Source organism: Grammomys surdaster, unplaced genomic scaffold (genome assembly GCF_004785775.1).
Source record: "Grammomys surdaster isolate TR1022 unplaced genomic scaffold, NIH_TR_1.0 125704, whole genome shotgun sequence".
NCBI lineage: Eukaryota > Metazoa > Chordata > Mammalia > Rodentia > Muridae > Grammomys > Grammomys surdaster.
Window position 1 is genome coordinate 2,130,192 of NW_021620539.1, and position 27,011 is coordinate 2,157,202.

Sequence of the window (27,011 nt, forward strand, 5' to 3'; positions counted from 1 at the left end):
CCCCCCCCCTCTTTTTTTCTCCCCAGGTCATTTCTTAGAGCATTTTCAGAGAACTGCTCTCTTTCACCTCATAGAAACATTGACCAATTATTTGTTTCACTTTAAGGAAGTGTTTTTCCCCCAAAGGCAGAGAATGTAAAGCTATCTAAGAAAGAAACTGTGAGAATTACTTAGCACTTGCTAGATGTAACAAGAGAATTCTCTCTTAGTCCTGACTCAGGTCAAGAAGGTGCAGGGCCAGTCAGTGTCCAATGCCCATGGAAAACACTGCACTGTGCTTTGACCTGATGCAAGCAGTGGGAAGACAGGGACAAGGACTGGATGCTCCCTGCCACTGTCTCCTACGCATGAGCTCAGCTTTCAGATCATGAACTGCTGACAGTGTCCTGTTGCACTTAAACTGGGATGTTTACTGTCATCTGTCTTGACTTCTTAAAATGCATTCAGTATGCTTTTAAATTCTTTAGCCATTTGTTTGCTAATGCCTTTACTCCTCTGAAAGCAGACTGCTTTCCAGCTTCCTTCTGGACTCCCTTGTCCCTTATCTTAGCCATTCATTGCAATCACAGGAAGGTAGCGACTTCATGACTGGTTGTGTTAGTAAGGAAACATATACAGAGACTCATCTATGCCAGATTCCCCCCACAGACATACCTCATTTAATTCCACAAAAACAATTTTGCAAAGTAGGCTTTATTATTCTAAACTCAGATGACAGCGCAGGAAGGAAACAGAGCTGGGTCGGTCAACTTAGCTGATCTTCCAGAAGCTAAATCCTAATTTGTAAACAAATTGGTGAAAAAGAGGAGAATGATAAATCAGACTTTTGCAACTAGAGGGTTCTGTCAATAAAGGGTTTATTGATCTGTAAGAGGTAAAGGACCTGACTTAGAACAGAGTCCCCAATATAGGAATGACACCACCAGAGAGCAGCTAGAGCATGTCCCTGTTTTAACAATAGAATTGGGGGAAAAGAAATCCGAAGCATTTACACTGAGCCTATATCAGCTATAGATAAGAAGGGCGGGACACACAAGGCTACTGATTGGTTGGTTGGGTTGTTCCAAAATCAGATTCAGCATGTCACTGAGGACCAATCTTCAGCATACAGGAGGGGAGTATGAAAGAGGTTTTCTTTGCTGATTAACCTTGAAATTTGAGCTTAAATGGCCTCTTCTTACCTCTTTACTCCTCTGTTCTCTGGGATGTAACTTCTTAATGTGGGACATCTCAGGATGGAGGGAAGGAAGGAAGGAGGGAGGGAAGGAGGAAGGAGAGGAGGAAAGGGGGCGGGGCATGGAACCATCATAGTAACTGCAACCACTGCCTAGATTCTTCCCCCATGTTCTTGTGTGCCCCTTGAACTACTGTACTGTTCCTTCTGTCAATAGCGTCTTTAGCTGGACACGGTGGCATACACCTGCCACCCCAACACTTGGGAGGCTGAAGCAAGAAGATTTTGAGTTCAAGGCCAGACTGAACAGCACAGTGAGACTCTCTATAAAAAGCAAGTCAAGAGATGGGGGCTTTTTTTCCCTCTGGATCTTGGTAAACACGACATTAGAAAATGTAACACAGTGGCTTGAAAAATTGCCCACAGATATATGTATATTTCCTTCTGTCTCAGGTTAATACGTAAAGAGGTAGAGCTAGCTTCCAGGGGCCAGGTGACAGCTCCACAGCCCATCCTAACTGCCACATGTGTGGATGAGGCAATCTGGGTACCAGATGACTGCAGACATGTAAGTAATCCCAGGTGAGACCACAAGAACCATGAGGTAAACCCAGCCCACATCATTGGTTGAAAGACTTGAGAGGAGACAGAATGGCACACCTTACACTAATAAGTTTGAGAGTGGTTAGTTAACAGTAGGGATAGATAAATTACATACAGCTAAAAAATAACATGTTCAGGTCTAAAATGGATCCAGGCTGCTTATCTGAGATCGTGTCTTTAGATTGTGGGACTAAGCAACCTTCAGAGCTCAGGACTGTGGCATACTGTAGTTGCTGTGCAATGGTTTGCCTGTGTGTGAAGTATTCCACACCGAGGGCCAGCCCTGTGGGCCATGTTAATAGAAATAAGGGATGTTGGTACAAACTTGTGGACTAATTTCTGGCAGGCAGCTTACAGAGAATCACAATGAACGGACATATGACATTCCATAGCATACAAACCCTGGGTTTTATATACAAACTTAGAAGTGGATGGAGACCCCTGTATTATTGAGGCTAGTCGTACAGTATGCAGACTTGAAACAGAAAGTAAATTCAAAGAAAGGGATTCTTGCCTGTCTGAGTTCATGAGAACCTTGGAGCTTCATTACCCACTGCTAACGTGTTTTGATGGTTAAAAAGACAACACATAGGAGCCACTTAAGAGACAAGGGAACAGCTTCAGTGCTGTGCTTTTCTATGGAGCCAGCTTGGAAGGCAGGTTTATGTGTTTCACAGCTGAATGTAGTGGCACATACCTTTAATCCTAGCACTTGGGAGGCAGAGGCAGGTAGATCTCTGTGAGTCTGAGGTCAGCCTGGTCCACATATTGAATTCCAGGATATCCTGGGATATATAAAAAGACCCAGTATAAAAATATGAATAAATAAAATAAAAAAAGTGTTTCACTGTGTGAGAGACCAAAGGAATAATAAAAGAGATGACTGGATGAAATTTTCTTTAGGAGGCTGAAAATGTTTAAATCAAAATTAACCTATTAATAAGATTTAGGAAGTTGTTCTATGTGGACTAACTTCTTGCCTTTTCTATTTTTATAACAATGAGTCAATAAATTATTCGCTTTGCAATTACTATGGCAAGTACTGTGAGGCAAATATCCAGGGAATGAGAATTAAAAAACTCACAGGTACGGGTAGCCTTGATTCCTGTGTAATGGCTTGCCATTTTAATTAACACACACACACACACACACACACACACACACACACACACACACACATACACACATTCATTCATTCACCTTGAGAACCATTTCAACAGTGTATGCTAAGTGCTAGGATAATGACTCCTGGTCCAGGGTATTATTGGTAGGATTAGACAGGGCACCCAAATCAGTAGAGATGATGTCTGAACCATGTGACAGAATACAGGTTGGAATGGCTTGAGCAGAGGGAACAGTATCTATGGACAGAGAAATGGCAGTGCAGTACACCATGTGTAGGGCAGTGTGGCTGCTTAGGAGTGAGTGGGATGTCCTACTGAGAAGCCTTCCAGGAACAGGAGTGTTTGGGCAGAACTTTGAAGCAGAGGACACAGAGGATAGCTGGCTAGGAGTGTCACTTTTAAAAACACACCCAGCAGAAGGATGAGACTGTCAGGGTAAGCCAAAGGCATCCTGGACCAGAGTGGCATGACAATACCTAAGCCACAGAAATGAAGTTGGTAAAACCCAGAGAAGGAGGGGGTTTCAGCCAAGAAGCAAGATTTGAAGCTTGCAGGTATGTATCTCCTTGATTTCTGATCTAGCAGTTGGGAACTTTACTCTCTGTGGAAGCTCCCCAAGGAAAGGTCTAAAGGAAAGCATCGAAAACGAGTATTAGAAACAGTGATGTGGTTGTGATTTTAGGGACTTTGGAGGCTGAGCCAGGTGGTTTGCTTTAACCTAGGCTCCAGAGTAGAGCTTTGGGCAACACAGTATGACCCCCTGACTCAGAAAAACAAGGAAAACCAAACCCCAAACCCTCAGCCTTCGCCCCTGTCCCCAGCTGCTCTTTCAGGACCGTCACATCATGAATTCCACTCTTCAGATCGAAGTCTGTAAGGTTCTTCTCTCGGTTAGTGGTCAGAAATATGACATCTTTGGATAACTTATTAGATATGGGGCACAAAATTTCTGGAAATATCCAATGTATTTTATTTTTTGCTGAGTGGTGGTGGCTGTCACAGTTCAGCTATGGAGCCTAAGGACAGCCTAAGGAAGTGGTTCTCAACCTGTGGCAGTGACCCATTTGGGCATCGAAGGACCCTTTCACAAGGGTCTCGGCTATCAGATAGCCTGCATATCGGATATTTACATTATGATTCCAACAGTAGCAGAATTACAGTGAAGGAGCAATGAACTAATTTTATGGTTGGGGGCCACCACAACATGAGGTATATTTCACAGCGCTAAGGTTGAGAAGCACTGGTCTAAGGGATTGGTTCTCTCCTTCCACCATGTGGGTCCTGGGATCAAACTCCATTGTCAGGCTTGTCAGCAAGAGCCTTTACCTGTTAAGCCATCTTACCAGCCCTAGAAATATTTCTTCCCTTTTCTTCCTTTGTGTATTTATGAATGAATAACGCTACATCTGAAATTGCAAGACTGTATCATTTAATCCTGTGTTTATGTGGTTTTACATATTAAAAATTTTGTTCACATAAAAATAGATATTAATGCCAACGATTTCTATTCACTTCTGAACTCAAAAAACCAGGCATTTACCATTAAGTATTACTTCTAATGATCTATAATTCAACACCTTAGGTTTTCGTGTGTGTTGAAAGGGAATAATTGGGGGCTGGATGGAAAGGCTTAATTTCCCAGCTACTGGAACCATGTACTTTACTGAATATCACATTGTCTCGTCTGTTTATAACCATTTTTTATACTTTGTTTTATACTTTGATAGACTAGAGAAAAGCTTTGTTATGAAAGAATGTGACAAAGCTTTGGCTATTTTTTCCTTTTTATTGACATATTAATTATACATAATAATGGGCTTCACTGTGTTATCTTTATACATGTATATAGTGTGTCCCAATCATATTCATTCCTTGCCTTTACCCTCTTGTTCTCCCATTTCTTCCTCCCGACTGACTCCTCCTCTGACTCCGCTTCCTCTTTTATGGCTCTGGCTTTTTGGCGCTCCAAAGACCATGGTAAATTTCCTTAAAGGATCATGGGGGAAAAGCCTGTTTATAGGTACAAGAGCATTTTACTAGTGATGCTGTTACTGTGTAAGAGACCTGGGTTGGGTCTGTTTTCTCTGCCAAGTAAAGATGGCTTGTTCCTTGACTATTTGCAGCTATTGTATTGCTAGACCCTCAACCTAGAACTGACCTAAATACATGCATGTAATTAAAATGGTATAAAAGCAAAAAGGAGGAGGGGGGATGGGATAGGGGGTTCTAGGGAGGGGAAATGGGATGACATCTATATTGTAAATAAATAAAATATCCAATAAAAAAGAAAAAAGTCAGGAAATAAACAAGTCACAGCAAACAAACAAGTTTTATTAAAAGCAGAGAGCATGTGTCCACCTGACTAAAGAGCTAGACTACTTCCCACCAGCAGGAAGAGAAGCCAGAAGTTGATTTTTTTTTTTGTTTTTGTTTTTGTTTGTTTGGTCCTGGAGGGCTGGGGTTTTAAAGGTGGCCTAGGAGGGCCCTCACTTTGGATCGGTCATCGCAGATGGAGAAGAATGGGTTGTATGGCACACAGCCCATGTCTGGACCTGCCTTGGACTTAGGGAGTTTAGACAGGTCAGTTGAAAGGAGCTTCCCAAGGGGAAGTGGTGAGGCCTGTCAAATCTTTGTTCTGGGTGGAGAAGCCGGAGCATGTCATCTTTCTCACTTATGTTTTATCTGCTTGTCTGTCAAGAGTGCTGGCTCCCCTCCCCCCATCAACCGTTAACTGCAAGAATCCTCGGTGGGGTCATGGATTCTTCTCCCGTAGAGACAGGGTGAGAAGAGCTCCCAACCTTGTGGAGATCTTACGCAGTTATCACAGCAGTTGAATTCGAGAGTGCAACCATGTCATGCTAGAAGCCAGCATCCATCACCACCCCAACCCTTCTCTGCTTTGTTTTTTTCCTATTCCTTCTACAATGTTCTATAAACCTTTGAGGGGATGAGATACAGGCATTTCATTTACGGTTGAACATCCAGTTGTCATTTATTCTCAGTACTTTGACTAGTTATGAGTCCCTACGGAAACTGCTGATCACGACCAAAACATTTCTGACGAAAGCTACCAGCATTTATCTACAGGCCTATTGGATAGGAAGGCAATGGATGGGCATATTATGACTATTTAACAAAACAATAGCAATAGCTCCTCACTAGGGCCTATGGTCTGAGTGATGGGCTCTTGTGGCTAACTGTACCAGACAAGAATCCCTCCTGTGTAGTGGGCATCAAATCCAATCAGATTGCCATTGGTTACCCAGCAACAGACTTGATATTGTTGCACCACTGAACTTATTTATTTAGCCAGCAGGAAACAAGTGCCTAGCTCAGTTCTAGCTTGGTGTTCCTATATTGTGACCAAGGCATGTGATAGCTTCAGAAATAGGTTCTGGTGAACAACCAATTGTAAGCAGCAACTGGCTGGCTATTTTTCGCTAAAGCTTTCTTGGCTTTGTTTCCAGGAATTCCACACAAACAAATAAAAAAAAATGTTATTTTAAAGAAACTGTTATAGTCACTTAACAAGTGACTTAGCAAGTGAGTTGTTCCTTTGCCAAAGAGGACAAAGGTGATGGTGAAAGCTAAAGTGGGAGGAACTAGTAAAGGGCCACATTCCCAGGCAGCTCATTCTGTTAAAGGTATATACACACAGAAATTGATGATCTGGAAAATGGGTCCCTTAAAATGATCTGCATGCACCTGCACACCTATTGATGGGATGTGTGTGCTCTTCCATTTTAAGACCACTGATGCCCTCTCCTTACCCTCAAGAAAACGGAAAACTTCCAGGAAGTTGGTATAATGAGAAAGGCAGTGTGACAGACCCACAAAGCCACCACTCCAGGATGGCTGTCATAGCAGAGGGAGCTCCAGGGCAGGTGATTCCAAATGAAAGATTGTTCTGAGCGAGTTGTTACATCTTGGTTAGAGTCTAAAGGCTACATTTTCTACTGCTGTTTGGAAAAGCTAAGTGGTTAGTTATTAGTTAGCTGAAAGAACAAAAGCTGTCAAGAGAAGCGGTGTGTGTTAAGACAGCCAACAGAGAGAGCACTGGCTAGAAGCAGCTGTACCTGGACTAGAAACAGACATGGCTAAGAAATTAGCATCACTAAGAATGCTCACCATATACCAAAGACAAGTATCTCCTGGTTTACCAGGAGGTGGCATGGCTCTAAGAGGTAAAAATGGACTAGATCACTATGGAGAGATGAAAAGTGGTATGATGGTGTAACTTTGTTACAGTGGTACTCATACAGCACACAGTTTATAATCTATGTATCCTGCACTGTTTAGTCCATTTGTCTTTCTGAAATGCTAGGTCCTTACTACCTGCATTAGGATCACATCGATCTGTTAAATATGTAACATCTGGGGGTGGAGAGATGCTTAGCACTTTTTATTTATTTATTTATTTATTCTTTATTTTTTTTGAACATGAGATGCTTTTTTATAGCATGTTTTACAAGGGGAGGGGTAAGAAGGGCCAGGTGGTGGAAAAGTACAGAATCTTCTTGGCCTCTGCCTTGAAACATGTCATGGTCTATACGGTATACTGCCTTGAATTATGATCTACCTGCTATTCTTCAGAAGATATGGTACACTGCTTTGAGTCTATCTGCAGTTGCCAAGCAGGATCTTGCAGTTGGCAAGCTTCATTGTGCAGGTGGGGAAAGGTAGGGGGTGAGGGTAAGGGCGAGGGTCCTGGCTTCTGGCATCTCCCCCTTCTCTGTTTAGTTAGAGAAGGTGTCTTATGATCAATCCCAACTATGTGAGTTTTGAATTTGGATGTCTAAATATGGGGGGTCTTAGACAAGTTCACAACCCCAAAACATTGATGTGAGACGAGTCACATCGATGGTCGAAGGCTTTAGGCTGTCGACGATGGGCAACGCCAAGGGACCCCGAGGTGGGTGAAAGGAGGGTGAGAGCCCTGTCTTAGGCCATGTACGATGCACCCACTCCCAGCACCACGCACTCCTTTTCGGCTGCATTGGGTGGGCCCCTGGGAAGTGGACCTACAATAATGCCGTCATTGGGCTAACTCACAGCCATCCGCGTAGCACTTTTAGAATACCTATGCCAGGGAACTTACAACTGTAATTCCAGCCCATGTATCCAATGGTCTCTTCTGGCCTCTGCAGGGACACAGGCACACACACACACACACACACACACACACACACACACACACACACGAACATTAAAAATGTCAAAAATATAAAAGATATCTTATTACATATAGAATTAAGGGATGTGAAGGGAAACAGATGAAACTCTGGCATCTGAATTTAAATCTAGTATTGAAGGAGATTTTTATGCACTTCTGAGTTTGAATGCAACTGACTGGAGTCCTACAGCAGAAGTGTGGATTCATTGTAACTGAAAAGTCATATAGCTTTTAATCCTATGAAACAGCCCTGGCAAACTCGTGTCTACATACTGTGCAGAGGCAAGCATACATTGGAATAGTTGTGGTTCAGGGTTGGACTTCCTGGGACCCCTCTTTTTCCTGTGAAGTGATTTAGCCAGCTTTCAGCTATGAAGAAATATATCTTTAATTTCTTCTACTTTTTTCTTCCAGTGTCTTTTAAATTTTAAGGTATCAATGCAGAAATCCCATTGAACCATTAGGTTTCTTAGAACCAATGAGACCACCATCTATTTAATTGCTGTACAAATTTCTATGTTAGGTGCTCTAATACATACCATTAAAATGAAGGTAATGGCAGAAATTAGGAATACTTCACCCATATATGATGGCAGAGGATATCATTCCCAAGAAGTCTATTTTCAAAATGGACAGAAAAATAATAGTAACTACAAAGATGAATGCCCCAGGGAAGGGAAGACATCATCTTTCACATTCATGGTGGAGGCAATGACAACAGGTAGATTATCAAGAGAAGAGCACACTAACTGTTTGAACCTCAAGCAGGGCGTGTCTGGTGTCAGGCACATTTAGAGCTTCTGCTTGGTGTCTCCATCTTTGAGGATAAAGATGCCCCTTTCCTTCTGCGTGAAGAGGGGCAGGTGGAATAAAGTATTTGTGATCAAGTTCAGGGAAAAGGCAGCTAGATTCTATAACCTGTTTTGGGGGAGAGAGAAAAGGAGAGAGTAGGGGTACCCTCTTGGTTTCTGCCCTTTTCTACAATGCCAAGGCACTGTAAGATGGAGTAGTGTGTCTGCATCCCAGGGCACTGTAAGATGGAGTAGTGTGTCTGCATCCCAGGGCACTGAGGTGGAGAGATCATCTCAGTTCTCAGTTAGGTTCCAATAACAGTCCTGTCTGTGCAAGGGTCAGATGGACGTCTCCATGCTTTACATTCGGTGGCTTCTACACTGAGGGAGAATATTGGTCAAGAACTCTAAATTATACAGGGGAAAAAAAAACAAAGCCAAAAAAGCAATGGCTAACAGCTATCACTAGCAACGTGTGCTACCAAGAAGGAAAAATAACGGAGATTCAAAAACTAACAACCCTGGCAGTTGTAATAATCTACTTTCTGTATTGTATTAAATTATTGTTTACATGTAGTATATACAATTGAGTCTTTAAAAATCATGCTTCAAGAACATTGTTTGGAGGCTCTCTACGAATCACAGTCATTTGGTAAACAGCCTTATTTGCTGCTACACATACGTGCAATGAATTGACTTCAGATGATTAGATTAAAATTTATTTTTTTCTTAGAAACCTATTGCTCAACGTAAGTAAACACACACACACATACACACACACACACACGACTGTACAAGCATAAACCCACTGTGAAGCTCTAACTGTGCAGAAGTTCACTGAGATGATAGGCTTGGGTCAGATTAATTTGGTTGTGTTTAGTTTGTGTGTCAGCTTTTCTTTTTTTAATAAAAAAGTTTATAAAATTGTAAAGAATAACTACAGTTCAAGGAACCAAGCAGGTAGAAAAAAAGAAATGCAATTGAGGAATATTATTAATTTATCAAATCTGACCACATAGCCATCACTGATAGGTCTTAACCCCCTCACACTTAAAATATTTTTACTTATTTTTTATTTTATGTGTATGTTTTGCCTTTATGCATGGAAAAAAAAAACGCACTGTGTATATGCATGTGCTCACAGCGGCCACAAGGGGGTGCTAGGTTCCCTGGAAATGGAGTTACTGATGGCTGTGAACTGCCCATGTGGGGTGCTGGGAACCAAACCCAGGGTCTTTTCAAGAGCTTAATTACTAACCTTTTGTTCTACCCCCCCCCCCCCCCCCCCCCGCCCTGTTTTCAGAGACATGGTTTTTCTGTATAGTCTTTGTTGTCCTGGAGCTCACTCTGTGGACCAGGCTGGCTTCAAACTGAAGAGATCTGTCTGGCTCTGCCTCCTCAGCTCTGGGTTTAAATGTGTATGCCACCACACCTGGCCCTTTTATTTCTTAATAAGAAAGAAATTGGGATGGGCTTCTTAATTACAAAGAAAGGAGAGAAGGAATGGGTTTTAACATATTTATTTTTTTATTAAAAATTTTGATGTTGGGAATCAACCCTATCGCCTTGCACGTGCTAGGTAAGCGCTTACCACTGAGCTGCAGTCCATGCCCCTTGGTTAAACTGAGAAATACGGAGAGGTTAGACATTACAGAGAGGGAGGGCTCTGTGTAGCATTGGTTTCTACCTTCTCAGCCAGGCTTCTGCCACAATACATTTGTGCTAAATTCCACATGGACAATGATTTGCATAACACTACATCAGAGAACAAAGACATCCGCTAGCACGAGGACACAGGGCCCAGGTCTCGCCATCGAGGAGGTAAAGACCGAGAGCAGTCCAGCTCAGGGGAACTACTTTTCAAATCCCCAAGACTGCCTTTCTGAGTTTCTAATATTCCCTTCCAGCATACCCTGACTTCCAGAGTCCTTCTGAAGTTTAACTAAAATGGAACAGAAAAAGGTTTTACCTGGTTTTAAAAGAAATGAAACCACATATTCAACCTGGTTTTAAAAGAAATGAAACCACATATTCATCCTATTATTTTTTTAATTTGGTACAAAACCAGGGAGCAAAAAGCTGCTGCAGAGACAGAAGCATCTGAATAACAAGGTGTTGAACACAATGGCCAATTACAGTCTTTTTTGGCAACCAATTTTATAAACTAAGGAACTGGGCCGAAAGATTAAACCTGCGAAAAAGATGGGCTAAAAGACAATGAAGAACAATTATGCAAACATATACATATATACCACCGCCAAAGAGCTGTGGTGTGGTTATAAAATTTCCAACACTGGCTCATAATGTATGTGAATGCATCACTCTGGAACTTAATTGACTTTCTCATAAATACACTGTTAATATAGGATAATATTCTTAGTTTACTGTTCATCATATTAAAGGATATTTCAAGAATTGAATTTCCTTACAAATAAACAGAACAACTAACCAAACAAACTGGGAAAAGGGGAAAAAAAGAACCCCACTAAAGAGGCAATAAATCCGTTTTACTGGCCTAGTGTGGGTCTCAGATTTCACTCAATTTCCAAACAGAAAGCAGAAAGAGCCTTTTGAAAGCTGCCAACCATAGAGCCGGGGACTTACACAAAGCCTTCCTCTCTGCCCTGTTCTCCATGTATTATTAATTTGTATTTCTATTTAACTCCAGCTATTAGTTCATCACTCTCTCCCAGACACTAAGCCTTTTCCCAGAGAGAGCGGAGGAGATGGGGTTGCTATTCTTAGATATCCCTGTGTGTAATGAGGACGGAGAAAATGAAATAACACCATTTGGCTTCTTTTAAAATGACAGGGATAGTTTGGGGTGGATAACTCAGGGCTGATTAACATGACCTTTCCCCTCAGGAAGGTAAAACAACACAGATATGTTTCTGAACTACTTAATTAAGCCTTCAGCAGCGAGTGTGGGAAAATCGCAGGCCTGTAAAACCCTCTGGTTCTAAGCAAGAGTCAGCCTTCTCTGCAGCCGTTGCCTCCAGTCCTTTACTGCACAGGTCTGACAAGACCTCATGTCATCACAAGGCTTTTACATAAGCTATAAACAGGGGCAGGGGGGTGAGGGAGACAGAGAACAGGCAGAGCTAGGCCCTTCCACGTGGCTGCTTCCTTTCAATTTTCCATGAGAGGGTGAGGTAGCATTTTGAGATGTTTTTACCAAAGCCTGAGAAGTTAATGACCCGGCACAGCAAGAAGAAGCTGTGCACACTGCTGCTGTTCCCTTGCTCTTCCAGGGCTGAGGGTGACTCAGTCACAGTGGAAATTCTTCAGTGCCCCTCCTCCAAACCTCTTCCGATCAGAAAAGCCTGGAATCTGTAGGCAAGAAAGAATCCTGTTACGCTGTAGCAGAAAAAGTCAAATGTTTAAACTCCTGCTTCACATTCTAGCAGGTCAGCCTGATGTTCATTAAAGACACAGATCTCTGAGCTTCCAGTCAGAAAATCATAGAATGATAAATAATAAAAAGAAACTCTACAAATACAGAAAACATTTGCCAGCAAATCAGTGGCAGTGTCATCTAGAAAGGACGGATCTTCTGGAATCATCAACTGGATTTTTATATGTAGTGTCTTTTATGGAAGACTCTAGACAAAACCATCTGAAGACCCTGAGGAAATGATCTTTACTATGTCAGAGCATCACCTCATCCCTGGCTTCGTCTTGCAGATTCTCATGTTGCCTCTGCTTAGGCTTTCTCCTTTTGTATTCAAGAGAGTTGCCTGTGCCTACAGAAAGCTTTTCCTAATTTTTTTTTTTTTAAATCCCCTCTGAAAGAAAAAATGGAAACCATGTTTTGCAAAACTTAAGAAGCCACTTTATAAAAAAAAAAAAAGATAAATACCAACCTGATTACCTTCTCTAAAAAAATATCTCTTTTCTATAACCTGCAAAAAACAAACAAAGATTTTAGGGCATAGCATATTTACCTGGAAAAAGTAATTAATTATATGGTTCACTAATGCAACCATAGGAAATATTTTCAAGGCTTCATTGGCATCCTTACTCAGTAGTTTCAGAGCTCACTGAATTTGTTGCAGGGAGGGCAGGCTAAAGCAGTGGATATATCTTAAAAAACCTCACAGCTCATGTAAAGAAGCTCACAAGACATATGTCCTAACACAATGGGCTTGAGAACTGTGTTTTCAGATGCTGAATGAGATTACAAGAAATACTGATTTCCATTCTAGCCCTGGAGATGCTGCACTGGCTGCAGAGCTGCTGCTGCAAGGGAGAGAAATCAAGGAAGTTACAGATGAGGTACAGAGGGACTAAGACAGTCACATCTGGAGTGACTCAGAGCACAGCCGGTCCTTTCAGGTGGGGAAAGCTTCCTCACAACTGCCTAAGAGACAAATTGTTCTGCTTCTTTCTCTCTTGGAGACAAGGTCTCAGTATTTGAAGCCATATGAGACCCAGGGCAATTGGCCTCTGAAGTAGAAAATCTGGTTTCTGTTTAGCATATACCTTGAAACACTGAGTCCCTGAGGTCCCCAAAGGACTTAGGCCTTTCCTCAGTCTCAGCAGGACAGGGACACATTATTCAGGCACAGAATTGTTACCAGCTAAGAGAATCTGGAGGACCTAGCCCCCCTCTAGCGGAAGCAGCCTTGGCATTCTGGAAGGTTTTGTCTCCAGAAAATGGGGCAGACTGTGTTGCCATGTGTCTTGCTTTCCTATCCAGTATATGTTGTATAAAACCAGGCAATCTCCTTACTGATGCACTCTTTACTGAGATTTAGACAACAAAGTTAGCTTTCTCTTTTGCCGAGAATTGTTCATCCCCAACTTATGATGTCCTTTTTTATATATATTACTCTTTTCTTAAAACCAATCAAATTACTATTTATTTATTTATTTATTTATTTAGCTTTGCTGATAACTTAGGGTATGCTAGTCTAAAATCCATTGTTTCTTTAGGATATGACTTAAGAGTTTTTATCTTAAAAAATACGTAAAACATGAAAAAGTACACTATGTGACCTTTGCAGATGAAACCCAGATCTACAGGATGTTGTTCTTAGGGACAGGATTTTGTATTAGATGGGGACGTGGGTCTAAACCAAGCAGATGAGGCAACACTTCCGGCTGGAAAACAATAAGGAGAGAAAATGTGGTTCCCTGCACCACTTCCCACTTCCCAAGAAAACGCAAATATCTGTGCAGTCCAGCGAGGGAGAACAGAGACTGTCAATCTCCTAGGCCCTAGCTTGAGGGCTGGCCATCTGAGAACTGTGGGAACCAGTGCCTGTGCACATCGGTCCCGCCTTGCCACACTCTAGTTAAAACGTGAGATAAAACTTCCCTATTGGACACACAGTCCCCCTTACTGGACCTCATGGTAACATACTAAAAACGGGGTCAAATATCAAGAGATTCAGATAGTGACAAAAATAATCTGTAAGGAAGAGCTGTAATTTTAAAACTTTATTTTATTTTTATTTATATGTATATGTTCTGTGTGTATACCTGCTTGCTTGCATGTGCCCCACAGAGGCCAGAAGAGGGTAGTGGATCTCTGGTGCTAGAGTCACAGGTGGCTGTGAGCAGCTCATTGTGGGTTCTGGGACCTGAATCTGGGTCCTCGGAAGTGTAGCAACTGCTCTTAACCATTGAGCAAAATTTCCAGCATTGAATAGCTCTTATATAGAAGTTAATCTTTTTCAGCAATTCACGCAGAAGAAAGTCCTATGTTATTATATTGCTATGCATATCAGTACAACGTAAGGTAGCTGCAAAACCTGGAGATGAAGATGAACAGTGCTCCAGCTTGGCTCCTTCTCATTCTAGTTCAGTGACAGAAGGGTACAAATGCTTTCACAGGGAAACAACAGATTCCAGGAGACTGTTTAACTTTACAAAGTAATAGCAACATTTACATGGAAAATATTAATAGCTGAGAGAATAAGAGGTTTAACCTCTGTTCAGTGTCTTTGGGGAGATGGAACAGTGAATAATTACACAAAGCACTAAAAAACAGGTTAACTATAAATTGTTTTGAGGAAGACTCAGATATCTTTTTAAGAGCCCCACCTGAATCAAATAGCCTTTACTTTTTGCTTAGAAAGCGCTAGTGATGGAGTAAGTACGTCAACAGGCCTTGAGCAATTATTCCAACAGATAAGAGAGACCAAAACATGTATTCAGGCTGTGAAGTTTTGGGCAAAGGAACAAAAGGACACAGCATTCTACAAAGAGTTTAAACTATCATATGTTAAGTTTAAAAATAACTTAATTGAAGCCATTACCTTATCAAAAAATCTACTGAGCTTGACAGCATTGGAGGAGCCTGCAGCTGAGGACCGTGGATTTGTGCAATCCTGGAAGACAAAGGTGCACACAGAAAAGCCAGAAGTGAGACTCCAGTGCCTTTCTGTCTTAAGTCATCAGAATGCTCATAAAACACAAAGCAATATTCAGATTACGATACGTGAACTGGAAGGCACAAAGAAAGTACAGCCCTTTAGTCCCTGCCGTCTGAGCACTATCGGAGGACACTAAGTCAACACCCATCGTCAAATCATTCCTGAAGGAAGCACAAGTACTAGCAATTTAGTAGCAAAACCAAGGGACTGATCAGGTGACCTGTATATGTTTACAAAGCCACACAGGATACATTTATTGCAGACCAGGGACTAAGTGTTCAACTAGTTAAGAACTGTGCAGACTGTATAATAGTTGGAAACATGAAAATAAGATTTAGTCAAAATAGGATTTAGCTAAAGAACAAACAGTTATCAAGAATTTCTCCATTTCTTCATATACCACAAAGACATAATGGTTCTGATAATAATAAACAAGAGATATATTATTTAGTAAGACTCTTTACGTAGGAGAGCAAGGAGCTCAGAGGAGGCTGCACAATTTGGGACACTAAGTCATCACAACACCTGTAGATGACAGTGCTGCCATCTTTGCTTGTCACAAGTGCTGGCCCTCTCAAGAGAGAGTCGGCTTTGATGTTTACCTCAAATGCCACTGAGACCGAATTGTACAGGTATCACTCAGGTTCCTTCATGTCTTGCATGCATCTGTGGGCCCTCTGTGCCCCTTAAGCAATTTCTGAAATTATTCTTGCTGTATTTAATAATGTGGTTTTGTAACAGCCAGGCCCACATGTTTCCTTCCAATACATTTAGTAACAATTTCTTGTTTTGTTCCAACAATTTCTTGTTTTGTTTCAAGGATCACACTTTATTTTTATTTTTTTTTTATTGGATGTTTTATTTACATTTCCTGTCTTGTCCCCTTACCCCATCCCCCACCCACCCCGGAACCCCCAATCCCCTCACCCCTCCTCCTTCTTCTCTGTGGATGTAACCTCTATCTATTCGCCCCCACTCCCACCTCCCCACCCTCAAAATTCCCACCCCCTGGGGCATCCAGCCTTCATGAGGTCAAGGTTCTCTTCTTCCACCTATGCCCAGCAGGGCCCTCCACTCTTACATATTCAGTTGAAGCCCTGGATCCCCTCCTCTAAGTGCTCCCAGGCTGGTGGTTTAGACCCTGGGAGCTGTGGTTGGTTGGTATTATTGTTCTCCTCATGGTGCCGCAAAAAGGATCACACTTTAAATAATGGCCAGAAACTATAACAGTTCTCTACTTACCCCACCACACACACACAAAGAAAGTGGAGAGGAGAGAAAGGGGACTAACTGGTTATAATTACAATAGTTTCGAAAGATCATAAACTACGAGGGAAATCAGGAATCTTGGAAGCCAGTAATCTCTGTCTTCAAATGTCTGTGCCAGCATTTCCAGACTGTGTGCCCTGCTTAAGTCATTATGGCTCTACAGTTGGGCTCACTCATTTGTGAAACGGAGATGATGCTGTTCAGAGTTTTGTGAAATGCAAAGAGGAACTGCATGCCTGTCACGCAGCAGGCACTGGGGCATCACTTCTCTTTCTCACTGTAGGAAAATGCTACCAGACTGAATTTGAAGCACAAACATTTAATACAATACAGATGACCCCACATGTAGATTAACTACCCGGGTATGTCACTGTGTACACACACTGCGGAATTTGCACCATGTTTGAATGCATCTCTGTACCAGTTGGGACAGACAAGAAAAAAAATCAACCTTAGACCTGCTTTAGATGGTTTTGCGAAATGGGTATTGATTACTTCATGAGAACATTAAATGACAACTCTAAGTAAGAGTTAAAATTACTAAATAAAAAAAAAACAATCCTAAATCAAATGGCAAACAAACAAGTTGCCATTTCCCCCCAAAAATTAACTATGGGCTCCACAGTCCAAGTTGAGTAGGAAATCTGAAACTCCATCCTTTTTAGGATAAAAATTTTGGAGCTGAAAAAGCCACCTGCCATTGATCATGGCTAAGGGAAAGCCTGAAAATCAGTAGCTCTAAATAGCTTGTGTGAATGTGGAAAATGACCAGAAACTAAATAAACACACATGAGCAAATATACTATATATATATATATATATATATATATATATATATATATATTATATATATATAATCCCTAGTGCTTAATTTTATTCAAATAGTTTGCATTTACAAAGGCAGAGAGAAATTCTGACTTCACTCTTGATACATGCATGTTGGATTCAGGCTTCTCTGTAGGCATAAATAATTTCATAAAAGAAACAGTGAGCTAGCACTAATATTACCACTGTATTAGTCTCAGTCTGAGGCTCTATGTTTACCTGTTGCTCTATGTTCAAGTCCCATATTCAGCTGCCTTCCTGTACTTTAATTCCTTGTATCCTCATTAGCCACTTCTATTACTGTTCCTGTTGTGTTCTGGAAGGATATGACTGACATATCATATGTAAACCCTCGGGAGACTGTAAGTGCTTCAGTCCTATTGCTTATCTTTTGGTTTTGCCAACAGCTGAAGTCGGCCTAGCCTCTGTAAGAAAAGGAGGAATAATGTGTCTAGCTGGTTGTCACAGACATCAGTAGGCACTAGACAAAGATACATTCAGAAACATACTCAAGTTACTATTGGAACTAATTATGCATATTTAATGGCAAATTACTCTTTGAAAATAACGGGCAAATAAAATAACAGCAGCACTAATTCTACAGAGATAGCATACTTATATAATCTATATGGTAGGGATCCTCTTGAATTCTATGGTCAAACACTGACTACCAGGGTATTTACACTGTGGTGGCAGATGCAAACATTCCACTGTACAATAAACTATAACAAAACATGGAAGGCAGGCAGAGGCTGAGTCAGATACATGCAGAGTCAGTGTTTACAGATGTTAATTCGTGGAGCAAAAGGTATCAGACTCACCTGAGTGATCTATAGGATAAAAGTCCTAGCGGAGGCTGCAGCGTGGTGGTAAAGTATGTTTCTCATGTATAAGGCCCAGCAACACATTACAAAACAAAGAATTAACAGAGTGCTCCTGCCAGCATTATAAGCACAAAGAACAGTCACTTTAGACGTTCATAGGTGCTGTTGGTAATATGTAAATGATTTCCAAGTGGCACCATTTTAAATCTTAGGTGAAGGATAATCAAGTGGGAAAGAGACGTAACTTGTAGACTCTAGGCCGAACAGTCAGAGCGCCTTATTTGGCTTTATCTTTAAAATGGAGATAAAAGTGCTTACGCTAAAAGGTTGATGAGAAGATGGTGTGTGTGACGTGATACCTGTAAACCTTACAACAGCATCTGGCTACAATAGCTGCCCTCAAAGTACTGGTCGCTGGTCCTGTCAGTCAGCACTGTATACCCAGAACAACAGGTGCTGAGGGCGTGGCAATTCTGCTTAGGAACAACGATAATGCGTCTCCACACTGAGGCTGTGAGTGAGGTCTTGTTCTGGGTAATGCAACTGGTTTATATGAGTTGTTTCCTAGCTCATTAGCCCTCTGTTCTAATTAAACTAGCTATCACAGAGTTTCTATATGTAAGACTTTATATAAATTAGTCCTTATGATACATTCCTAGTTTACAGTTTGCAATTTCCTCATACATCTGTTTGTGTGCCCTTCAAGATAAGCAGTTGTTGTAAGCAGTGAAGAGGTTCTTTCTTCCATTTTACTTATTTTTTTTGGTTTTCTGAGACAGGGTTTCTCTGTCCTCTAAAACTCACTCTGTAGACCAGGAGGGCCTCAGACTCAGAGATCCATCTGTCTCTGCCTCCTGAGTATTGGGATTAAGAGCGTTTTTTTTTTTTCCTTCCAAAACCAACAATAATCAATGTATATATAGTATTACCTTAATTGATATGACTATTTTGAATTTGGTATGCTTTTTAAGTTTTTTCAAGAAAGAGTCTATAATTTGTACTATTTGCAGATTATAGTTTGAGGATTCCAACAGCTCAGTGTTCAAGTTCAAAGTGAAAGAGACCCTCATATGACAGTCTAGACACATCGATTCTGATCTATTTTGTACTGGTAAGCTTCTGATTTGAGTTTAAAGCTTCTTTGCCTAGGATAAAACCTAGACACACATTAGTGAAAATACATACCAAATTAATCTCTTCAGCATTGAAGTCCTCAGCCAAGAAAGCTGTCCTGATTAAAACTTCATGGCGCTTGGTTTCATGAATCTGGTCCAGTTTAGTCCCTATTACCAACAGTGGGATTTGGTTATCAGCAAACTGTTCTCGGTCATAATCCCTGTGATAAATAACCATGAAGAGGAGAATAGAATTTACCTTTCCAATATAGATGTGTATTCTTGAAATGCAAGAAGATGCTTACCAATTTTAGTGATAATTAACTGACTGCTGCTCATCATCACCTACAACTCTTTTTTCACCTGATATCTTCAATGTACGTATTCATGATCCATCATCTACTGAATTCCAACTAGTCATCTTATTATTCAAAGTTTGTTCCTGTGTGTCTTTATAACAGATAACTCGATGACTGAGGGCCTACCAAATACATCATGATCATGTGACTCAAGTGTCCACACTGCATTGTCTTCAGCAGGTAACAGCTTTGAAAATTTTCAGTGTGAAAGAAGGAAGTGGATTCAAAGCTCAGTGGGTGGAAAATCCCGGCGCCCTACCATGTGATACAGGTGCTTCATGCACAAATTCTCTAACCTGCATATGGCTTCCTGGCTATGAGTAATTCAGAATGAAAAGAGCCAAGAAAGCTGAGCCTGAGTGAGACACAGCTTGGACGGAAATGGAGGAAAACAGCTGAAATGTTGACCATGATAATAAAAGGTGAGACAATTAGTAACAAATAATTATCCTTCATGACAGTCATAAGACACAGAGGATTGGCCATCAGAATCTCTTAGCATTAGAAGGGGGTCTATTATAATTCATTTTCTTCCCATTTTTACCCAAAGGATTGAGTAGCAATACAAATGATAGTTACTGAAAGGAACATACGGTTTACTGTTGTTAATTAACTGAAATTCTATTTGCCTATTATTAGCAAAGTAGATCTGGATTTCGGACATGTTAGAAGCTCAATTTACAGCAGTCAGCAAAATCTGTTTTTGAACAATCGATACTGCATAATCCAATCAATAAAACCCACTGGAGGGCAGCTCCTTTTCTGTCTTAGCACTTTCCTTCCTGTTGGAGCACACTGACTGAGCTGGGAGGAGAGGGCCACTTACTGCGTGTCCCCACCTTTCACACTGATCTTGCAGAGCCTCAGCTGTAGTCCTGTCTCAGAACAGAGTTGTTTTGAATTTACATATCTTTCCTATAAATATCACCATCTGTTTTATTTGTATGGAAGCTAATAATAGCTCAAGTTCAAGGCCTCTGAACTAGCACCTGTTTACCTATACACTCCTGACTTAGGAGACATGGTTTGGATTGAAATCTGAATTATAGAGAATGAGGTTTTCAGGGTACCTTCCCTCAGGACTATTTCTTTTTCTTATATTCACAAATTCTTTCATGAAAAGTTTTGTGTTTTCTATCAAATACCATCTTTAATATACATACTCTTTGCTATTTAAGATCTTATATAATCTCTTGTAGATTACCATGTAAGTATATATATATGCCTTGCTCTCTCATTTTTCTCTTTAGCTTTTCATGTTTTCAAGAACTGTATTCATTGAGACACCAATATATAGAATGACTCGCCACTTAAATATTAATTTTAAAAGACAATTATACCACATTGGCTTTGATGTTCCTTATTACTTCTTTCATTAAAATCATTCATCCAACTGAAATTAGACTGTGATATCATTTAAAATCATTCTGTGAAAAACTGATGGAGAACTTTATTATGGACAGATAAGGCTAGTACTTCCCTAAAAACATAATTTTATATGCACAGTAACTCTTTGAGAGATGAAAACAGCAGTTATGAATCTTTTTAGAACTATAACTAAAAGAAGGAAGGTTTAAAATTCAAGAAGAAAAGATACAATAGGGCTTTCAAGGTTTGTTGTTTTATCACTCTTTAAAGTGGTGCTGGGGATGAACCTGGGTCCTCATGCACGGATGAACCTAGCTCCTCATGCATGCTAGGGAAACACTCTACTGAGCTACAGCTATATCTCTTTTCATGGATGCTGTATGCACATTACAAGGGAACTGATGTATATCCTCTGCACCTCGTTTTGCACCCTCTGTAGGTCTCTATTTTCCTACATAGAAACATTCCTGATGCTTTCTTAAATAGCTAAGTAGAGTGTTCCAGAATGTAACTAGACCATTATTTATTTAACAGGTTTTCTTTTGAACTTAGAGTTGCTTCCAAATCATTTGCTGTTAAAATAACGCAGCAATGAAGGCAGCACCAATGCACCATTGTTTAACGCGTGTGCAGGAGCAGCTCGAGGACCAAAATGAAGCTGCAGAGTCCAAGAGCAGCTTCTGTATCCGTAACAATGACACCATCTTGAATTCCTTAACACAGATGTGAATATTTTCTGGTATAATTTCTCTTTCTTGTAATTTAAAAGTAAGTTTTTTGAGTAGTAAAAAAAAATCAATGAAACTAAAATATCTTTGAAAAGATTAGAACATCAACAAACTAGTAGCATGTCTAAAAGGGAAGCAAAAAGAAAACACAAGTTAGCAAGATCAGAGCTGAACATGCGCATGTCATTACAGACTCCAGAAAGATAATGAATAATATTACAAACAACCCTGTTCACAGATGCTCAGTAACTTAAAGGAAATGCATGAATCCTCTATAGCTCTAATTTGCCAAATTCACTTGAGACAAAACAAAATACATGTACCATCCACTATCTATTAAAAAAAATTGAATCTGACATTGAAAACCTTTCAAAATGAAAAATTCAAGCCCCAAAGTCTCACTGGTAAATCATCCAAAGAAGAAATAACATCAAATATATACAGTATCTTCCCAGGAAAGGGAGGGGCACTGAGGCCAACATTATCCTCAAATGAAACGGGCCAAATACATTATAGAGCAGAAAGTGTAACCAATATTCCACATGAACACAGATCAAGAAAGCTGTAAGAAACCATTAAATAAAACCAGCAACATCTGAAATGAAAGAATGAATTCACCATGACCATGGAATGAAAGGGTTCAGTATCTGAGAATCAGTCAGGCTCTACCACAATAGCAATGTGGAGAAGAAATCTGATGTCAACAACAACAACAACAACAACAACACACACACACACACACACACACACACACACACACACACAAACCTTTATTACTTTTGGGTAGCTGTGACCAAGTACCTGACAGAAACTCTAAGGAGGAAAATGTATATGTTGGCTCACGGTGTCAAAGGCAGTAGAACAGAATACAGAAGTCGTCCTGGATTGTTAGTATGGTCAACTGACTTTGTCAAAAGAAATGAAAGCGACTCAATGGAGATAGGCTACTCTCTTTACCAATGATGCAGGGGCACAGCTGAACATTCATATTTAAAATTAAACCCCAATTACATATTTATATAAAATTAAAGCAGATCATAAATCTAATATAAACCCTGTATTACAAACCTTATAGAAGGAGGCACAGGAGAAAACCTGTATGAGATTAAGCAAACAGTTCTTAGATATGATACCAACGGCAAAATGCAGAGTAGGAAAGCTAAGTAATCCGATTTCATCAAAATAAACCACTGCCAGGAAAGGTGCCATTCAGATAATGGAAAGACCACGTAGAGGCTAAAACAGAACTAATCACACATCTTCAAAGGATTATTTTGTAAAATGCATTCTCAGGATTGCAGTCACACTTAAAACCAATTGTAAAGTAATTCCAGGCTTACCCATTTGTCACCAGGACTCCGGTTGGAACTGCATCCCTATTGAGAACTTCCAATGACCAGCGATATAAGTTTTGGGATGACTTCTTATTTGTTAAGTCGTGTACTAAAATGATGCCTAAAAGAATCAGGCAATGTGATGTCAGTACTCATCAGCACCTCTTTACAGGCAACAAGGGCACGCTTAGTACAGATCTTAGGAGCTTGGTGATCTGTATTCAAGTATGACTAACACAACCAGACAGGTATTTCAAGCTGTCCTTTATAAATGCTTACAAATAACTAACTAGACAGCTTTACCGCTAATATACTTTTAAAGTTTTTTCCCCTTCCAAAGGCTATCAGAATGTCATAAAATATTCAGAATGTCTTTTTACTCTTCATCCCATAGCCCCTGAGTGCCTACTTCGTGTTTGGAACTGCTTACAGAAGCACTTCACCAATGAAGAACATTATTTATTAACAGATTATATTACTCAAAAGTTGTATTGTTTCTGCACTGGTAAAATGTATTAAAATGGCACCACTTTAAGTTTTATATCTCTATTTTTCCTCTAAAAAACAAACAAAAACAGGGTCTCACTACAAGAGCAAACTGGCTTTGTTACTGTGTAGGGCGGCCTGGCCTAGAATTCATACTTGTGCCTTCTCCTCTCAGACCTGAGATCCAGACATGTGCCACATGTTCAGATTGCTATTCTTCTGTTCTTACGCTTTTATTTTTAAGTGTGTGCATGTGTGTCTCTGCACACATGCATGCAGGTGCCTGTGAAGGTAGAGAAGGCATTGGATCTCCTGGGGCTGAGATTACAGACAGTAGTGAGCTACCATGTGAGTGCTGGGAATTAGAGCTGGGTTCTCTCCCAGACCAGCTAGTGCTCTTAACTGCCGAGCCATCTCTCAGCCTCTCGGTGGTTGTTCTTTAATAGAAAAACATTGTCCTGTAGGTCTTCTGAATGTCACCAACTCAAGAGTTTAACTTTGTTGCTCTTTGAGTTCACTGCTATGTAAGCTTGCTACTTTAAGAGATTTGGTGAGCTCACTGCAGTGACACATGCTTTATAAGTCTACACTAGGGAAGCTGAGGCAGGAGAACTTTCTGGGCCAGCCAAGGCAACACAGCAAGACAAATAAAGAACAAATAAAGGGCAGGGGGCAGAGCGGGGAGGGACAGAGGACAATAAGGGAGGAAAAATGAACTGATTTAGGGAAAAGGGTCTACAGCCACACTACTGTGAAGATGCCCAATCCCATGTCAATTAGCAAAAGAAAGATGCTTCTGGAAAAGAGTAAGGGGAGGGAGACAAGTGTGGATACAGCTGGGGAGACGGCTCAGCAGTTAGGAGCACTGCCCGCTCTTCCAGAGGACCCAGGTTCGATTCCCAGCACCCACATGGCAGCTCACAACTGCCTGTAACTTCAGTTTCGGGAGACCAGAAGCTCACTTCTGGCCTCTGCAGACACCAAGCACAAACATGGTGCATAGATATACATACAAGCAAAACACCAAAAAACATAAAATAATAAAAAACCATATACAAATAAAAAATAGAAATAAATTTTTAAAAAAGAAGTATGAATAGTAGGAAAGGTGGATTTTTTTTTTGAGGTTGAAGAATAACAAAATATAACATGGCTCAGAAATACAAGTAAATAAATCAACTAGCATCATGTACAAATAAGCAAAGTAGGTAATTATTATAATAAAATCGAGATAAAAGAACAACTTCAATGCTTGTTGGAATCTAGAGCAACATCTTGAGATACAAGGACCATAATTTCAAACTCTTTTTAATTTTTGTTTTTGATTTTTCGAGGTAGAGTTTCTGTATGTAGTAGAGTCCTGGCTGTCACTTTGAAGACCAGGCTGGCCTTAAACTCACAGATGTCTGCCTGCCTCTGCTTCTTGAGTGTGGGATTAAAGGCGTGTACTACTATGTCCAGGCCCAAACTCTTTTTTAAGATTAAAATCACTTTTTAAAATTTCATAATGAGTACATTTACATAATTTCCACCCCTTCTGCTATCCCTTCCAACTTCTCCTGGGTCCTCCATTCCCTCTCAACTTCATGGCCTTTCTTTAGTTATTGTTACATATATGCATTTATAAATACAGCTTGCAGAGTGTACTTAGTGCTGCCTCTAGGTTTCCGTGTTCAGGGCTCACCCCTTGAGGTTGAACAACCTAGGTCCCTAGAGGAGACTGGATCTCTTTTGTGGCCTTCAATCACCTGGGGGAGGGCCTTGTGAGACACATCCCATCCACACGAGAATGTCAGCTGATGCTGCTGTTGTGCAGGTCTTGCTTAGGTGAGCATACTTTTGCAGTCAAGTGTTCTGATAGTTCAAGATTAGAGGAAAGCAGAATAAAATCTCACTGGGCCAAAGAATGGCATGCTGCCACCCAGGCTGGCTATTAGATGGACAACAGAAAATTTAAAATTTTATCTTTTGAGGTTCTCTAGGGAAGGCTTTTGAGCTCCTAAGGGTGTTTGGGCATTTTTTTTTTTTTTAAAAATCCTTTTTTCTCTTAGGCTGAGATTTTTCGTTTTACAGATTATGAGCTAGGAAAGTCAAGTGAGTGCCAGATGAAAGACAGACAGCTGGTGAGAATGTATTCTAAGGGGCCACAGACACTTCATAGGCTTTCTGCTGAGATCAGTAGCCTGGGTCATCAGGGTGGGAGGGGGAAAAGGGGAATTTTCAGGTATATTTCATGTGGGATGCCTACAGAGGCCAGGGAACTACAGAGGCGTCATGAAGAGGGGGTGTAAAGGGAGATGAAGTAAAATGAACTGGTTTGAGGGTTAAAGGAAGTAATGGAACAGGAAGGGTTAAATCTGGATTGAGGTAGAAGAGCAGGGTTGAGGAAGGTGTATGGAGAGGGAGAAATATCACTAAAGACCTTTGAAAAATATATGGAAGCCTACTCCAGCTGAGCTTCTAAAATGGGTATATATATTACACACATATAAATGAAAAGTAACCCTGAAACAAAGCAACAATGCTCTGCCAGGCACCAGAGGATAACAAGTTAGACTGTGGAATACAGACTTAAGGCAAGAGTAGTATGTTCATCAGTGTTCTCACAGTAAGATGAGTCCAGTATCTCATGGCACTTCATATCAGGTGATCGATGCTTTTAGACCACAGGAGATCAGTACTTAAAACACGGGAGAAATAAAGAACACTTACCATTTACAGAGTTGTAGAACACCGCTCTTGTGCTTTTCACGCTGCTGGCACTGCCCACGGAGCCTCCAACATCCCACAGTTCTATATAGTAGGTCTTCTCTTCAGGGGTCCCTTCTTTGTAGTCATGAACCTAACAGATTAATTAAAATCGTTATTAAAGCCACCAGACAAACTGGTGAGCACCCACCTTAATCCAGTGAAGCAAGAACCCCTCCTAGCACATCCTGCTCTCTGACTCTGATGGCCACCGCCGAGCTTTCCTGCTTACACTCTTTACTGTTCCAGCGCTAGTCTAGTCTTTCTCCCTGTGTTATGTGACCCATGCTTGATGTGAATATCTTTACCTCCTCCTACTTCTGAAGCTTTGGCTCCTTCCCTACTAAGCACAGAAAACTACATCCTAGTAGACTGAACTGGATTTCAAATTCAAGTGTGCCCTGGAGACAACTTTCTGGCCACCCTGCGGCCCACTTTCCTTCCTCTGATAATAATTTCATAGCTTTTCTTCTTTTTGAAATTTCCAGTATTTCTTCTCTAGACTCAATAGAAGTTAACTTTGTTTCCTAGGACAAAATAATGATAGTGATAGTGACAATGACAGTGGTAGTGATAACAGTGACAGTGACAATGATAGTGCTGATAGTGATAGTGACAGTGATGATAATGACAGTGTTGATAGTGAGAGCGATAGTGGATAGTGTGACAGTGACAGGGATGATGGTGACGGTGACAGTGAGGATAGTGAC

At 40.8% G+C, this 27,011-nt stretch overlaps 1 protein-coding gene across 1 annotated transcript in view; it reads right to left on the minus strand.

The window, feature by feature from the left end:
- Positions 1-10,896: 10,896 nt before the first annotated feature.
- Rabl3 (RAB, member of RAS oncogene family like 3) overlaps positions 10,897-27,011 on the minus strand; it is a 34,767-nt gene continuing 18,652 nt past the window's right edge. Inside the window, exons 3-8 of the mRNA XM_028788168.1 lie at positions 26,266-26,395; positions 23,074-23,188; positions 19,349-19,499; positions 15,129-15,200; positions 12,729-12,767; positions 10,897-12,195 (exon numbers count right to left, since the gene is read on the minus strand). Of these exons, the coding sequence (XP_028644001.1) occupies positions 12,130-12,195; positions 12,729-12,767; positions 15,129-15,200; positions 19,349-19,499; positions 23,074-23,188; positions 26,266-26,395 (573 nt within the window). The 3' untranslated portion in view covers positions 10,897-12,129. The remainder of the gene's footprint in view (positions 12,196-12,728; positions 12,768-15,128; positions 15,201-19,348; positions 19,500-23,073; positions 23,189-26,265; positions 26,396-27,011) is intronic.